The 4,021-nt window shown below is 57.4% G+C and overlaps 1 protein-coding gene across 1 annotated transcript; it reads right to left on the bottom strand.

The window, feature by feature from the left end:
- Positions 1–1,110: 1,110 nt before the first annotated feature.
- LOC123452105 (probable E3 ubiquitin-protein ligase ARI5) lies at positions 1,111–3,132 on the bottom strand. The gene has a single exon (XM_045128690.1). It carries the CDS (start codon positions 3,021–3,023, stop codon positions 1,227–1,229), a length of 1,797 nt encoding a protein of 598 aa, XP_044984625.1. The 5' UTR covers positions 3,024–3,132; the 3' UTR covers positions 1,111–1,226.
- Between the last annotated feature and the right edge of the window lie 889 nt (positions 3,133–4,021).

The raw sequence follows: 4,021 nt of genomic DNA, 5'->3' as shown, positions 1-4,021 counted from the left end.
CGGCTCCCTGCAGCCTGACCTGCAGCAATTGCCAGGTTGATGGCGTTCCGCAGCATAGCGCAGTTCAATACAAATGTCGCGATGAGTTAGTCGTGCTGATGAGCGAGCGAATGACAAAGCATGCAGCTCAATGCATCTTGGCGCGCGGCCGCCATCGATAAGGAGTTGGTCCTGCCACCCGCGACCATGTCTTACCGCCTTGTCGCAGTCGATCACCCGGCCAGCAAGTCGAGTGAGGCCGCTATGGTGGAGCAGTCCGACTGGCCGCCGGCGATGAGGTCGTTTGGCGGTGGCGCCGGCATGGAAGAGAGAAACAGGAGAACGAGCGAACCCTATGTCCATCGTGGGAGTTTCATACGGATGTGTCAACACTCAACGAATACGTATACAGCGGGATCGGTACCTGAAACTTGGGATTGTAAACTGATGGAAGATGGGATTCATGTTTTCAGATTGTAAATGCCACCATGGCAACCATCCAAATGGGTCTAATGTGATACAGAATAAGACCCGTTGATGATTGGATTGGAACGGTAGAGATCACGGTCATTAAAAGTTTGAAGAAATTCGTGAATGTTATCATCGATATCTTTGGAGTTAATGGTCTGAAGCTGACAAATCAAGCCAAATGAAGCTGACACCGCAAGGCTTCTGCAAATGGGTGCATCAAATGGCTCCTTTTTTTTTTAGAAAAGGAGGTTAAACATCAAATGGCTCCTTGCTATGCATGGAAACATTGACTCGTCCATTGGAGGTGAAAAGAAGAGCCCTCTTCTCACAATGACCTCAATGTCTTTGCAAAGATAAGATCTTATTTGCTAGCTATCGAGAAATTAAGCATATCCACTCAACTTTCAAGTTAATGGTCTCAAGCTGAATTTCATAAATGATAATGAATGATGTGTGTTGATACATTATTATACTCCTACTATGAGTTATACACAAGCGTTGAAGAAACATGAAAAATCGGTTATAGCGAGGGTTTTATTGGTGGCTTCCACACAAATACCTGACCTCATAGAATATTTTCGCACGCTTACTTGTTGGGAAACATATTTTTCGATCTCATAGAAATTAGCATTTCATTTATACACGAAAGCATACGCACATCTACTATTAAATAATAAAAAATGTTTACAACTGCATGCAGTTCGATGGTGTAAATCCCAGCGAGTACGATCGGTTGAGCCGATTACAGGTGCTGCATGTATTGATCAATCTACGATTCACATCCGCAGATCGTCGAAGCGGTGGTCGTCGTCGTCGTCTTTCGGCAGCGGAGGAGGGACGGCCGCAGCCCGGCGGGCGGCTACGGCCGGGTCGACCTCGACCTCGGCCAGGCCGTCCCGGAACGCCCTGGCCATGTTCTCGAAGTGGTTCCTCGCCACGGCCGTCAGGCTCGACAGCTTGGGCCTGAACTCCAAGTACTTGTCCGCCACCGCGCCGCGGACGCCGGCCGCCTCGGCGACGAGGTCCTTCCTGTCCTTCTCGGCGCACTCGTGCAGGAGCTCCAGCGACTTGTCGGCCTGGCTCTGCAGGTCCTCGAACAGGTCGCGCTTGGCCGGGTCGTCCAGGTTGTAGCCGAAGGCATAGGTCCACCGCAGCATCCGCCGGCACTCGGCCACCTGCCGGAACGCCTCCTCCAGGAAGTCGAGCTCCGTCTCCACCACCCCGAACGCGGCGGCGACAGCCTCCCTCTGCGATCCGTCCTTGCCGAGCGCCGCCACGTCCTCAAGCGCCTTCTGCCGAGACCGCTCGTGCGCGGCCCAGCGTTCGTAGTAGTGCAGGTAGCGGTCGACGGACACCTTGGCCTGCGACCGCCGGAGCTCCTCCTCCGTGTACTTTCCCTCCGCCCAGGCCTCGTTGTAGCGGTTGCAGTTATAGAAGTTGCCGCCGTCGTGCTTCTCCCAGGGGCCCAGGCAGAGCCAGCAGAACTGGTGCTTGCACGGCGGCGAGCACGTCATGTGCATGCACCCGTGGTTCTTCTCGATGGGGCGGCGGCACTCCGGGCAGTGCTTCGTGTTGGCCAGGACCCACTGCGCCGTCTCCGAGTCGGAGCGGTTCTTCTCCATCCACACCCGCACCGTGTCGCACGAGACCGGGCGGTGCGCCTCCTCGCCGCAGGCCAGGCAGAAGCCGTGCCCGCACGCGCACCACGCGTCCAGCTGCACCGTGCACTTCTCGCCGTCGAACTCCACGGCCCGGTCGCACCCAGCCGCCGGGCACCACCGGAGCCTCTTGCTCTCCTCCACGTAAGACCGGACCAGGAACTCGCCGTACCGTTTCGCGTCCTTGGCGTCGGCCACGTCGTCGACCAGGTCACGCACCACGGCTGCGGAGCAGGCCATGTCCGGGCACCGGATCGACAGGCAGCGGACGCCGTCCCCGACGGCCGTGCGCACGTAGCCGCTCCAGCACCCGCGGCAGTAGAAGTGGGCGCACCCGGCGGACCGCATCTCGCCGGGGCCTTGCACTTCGAAGCAGATGTAGCAGGTGAGGGTTGCGTCGTTGACGGCCATGGAGAGGGCGCTGCCGTCCTCGCGCAGGCCGACGGCGTTGCGGACCTTGCGCTCGTCCGAGAACCACCGCTCCCACACGCCCTGGGCGCTCCACTTGAAGTGCCGGAGCACGGCGGCCGCGAGCGCCGGCGGGAGCGCGATCAGGTCGGCCACCCGCGCCGTGTGCTCCTCCTGCCGCGCGCGCAACTCGTCCATGGTGAGCACGGCGTACTGCGTCGCCGTGAACCGCATCTCGTCCAGGATGCCGCCTTCATCGTCAACCTCCTCCAGCCCCTCCTCCTCGTATTCATCATACAGGCCATCGTCGCTGTCGCTGTCGCCATACGTGCAATCATCGTTGCTGTCGCTGTCGCCATACGTGCAATCATCGTCGGCGCCGGCGTCATTGTCGCTTTCGTTGGAGGCGGACCGGAAGCTCATCCGATCGACGTCGTCGCCGCCGCCCTCCTCCGCCTCCTCGGGGCTGCTGTGGTACTCCTCCTCGTTGTCGCCCGTCGAAGCCATGGCTGCCCTAGCTAGCCTAGCTAAAGCGACCGCTTTCTTGCACTAAACTAGCTAGCCTAGCTAAAGCGCTCGCTTTCTTGCACTAGCCTAGCTAAAGCTAAAGCGATCGCTTTCCTTGTACGAGGGACTCCCGATCGCGAACTCTTATAGTGTTGGAATTAACCAGGACGTAGGTGGTGCCGTGTTCGGCCAGGATACGGATACAATCATCGAGTAGGATTTTAATCGAGTAGGTTAGGCTATTAGTCCTACTACTATATATACACGTGTATATAGCCCCTGAACTTTGAACCACCGTGAGAAACAAAGCAATACAAATACATACGACTGACACGGTCCTGTTTACCATCAATCTCGTGTTCTCGCAGTCCAACGTCCCGGTGGCTGATTCTTTTGTGCATGCATGTGCTAGTACGTGGAGATCCATCCACCTCCTAGCCTGCTTGCTACCTTGTGCTTGTACAGCCGGCTGATTGTTAGCTTTCACTAGCTAGCTTTACATTGTGTCGCGGTCGTCGTCGTTTAATCGTCATTGTCGGAAAGTACTCGACGTCCAGATCAGGTCTGTGTCAACATATAGATGATGCTAAGCTAGGTGTTCAGTCTTTAATTTCTATTGGCGTCGTCATCGGAAGATGAAATCTCGATTGCTTCTTTGACGCTTGTACCTTTCTTTGACATCTTGTCAATCTTCTAACTTCTAATTCATGCATGACTCACTCTAGCAGAGGCTCGCTCCCCGCTCCTCCTTAGTTGAGCCCGGGGGCCTCCCTCGCTCCGCGCCGCTGGCCACTCAGGCCGCGGCGGCCACCATAACTAAGCCCACATGGGGAGCCGGTCGCCTTCTCGACCCGATGGATCCTCCTCTGCCCATCGTCGCTTCCCCTCGCGCGGCCGCTCGCCTGGCGCCTCGGTGGCTCCTCTCCATTCGCATCGGCGGGTCTCGTCCGCATCCTGTCGCCCCGACGGCCTGTTCCCGCGCTCGACCAGCGGTCCGT

This window comes from Hordeum vulgare, chromosome 5H, assembly GCF_904849725.1.
Source record: "Hordeum vulgare subsp. vulgare chromosome 5H, MorexV3_pseudomolecules_assembly, whole genome shotgun sequence".
Lineage (NCBI taxonomy): Eukaryota > Viridiplantae > Streptophyta > Magnoliopsida > Poales > Poaceae > Hordeum > Hordeum vulgare.
This window is presented reverse-complemented; position numbering and strand designations above follow the sequence as displayed.

Bases quoted from the DNA above. Each gene is read 5' to 3' on its own strand.
- LOC123452105 (XM_045128690.1), bottom strand. From the start codon at position 3,023: ATGGCTTCGACGGGCGACAACGAGGAGGAGTACCACAGCAGCCCCGAG.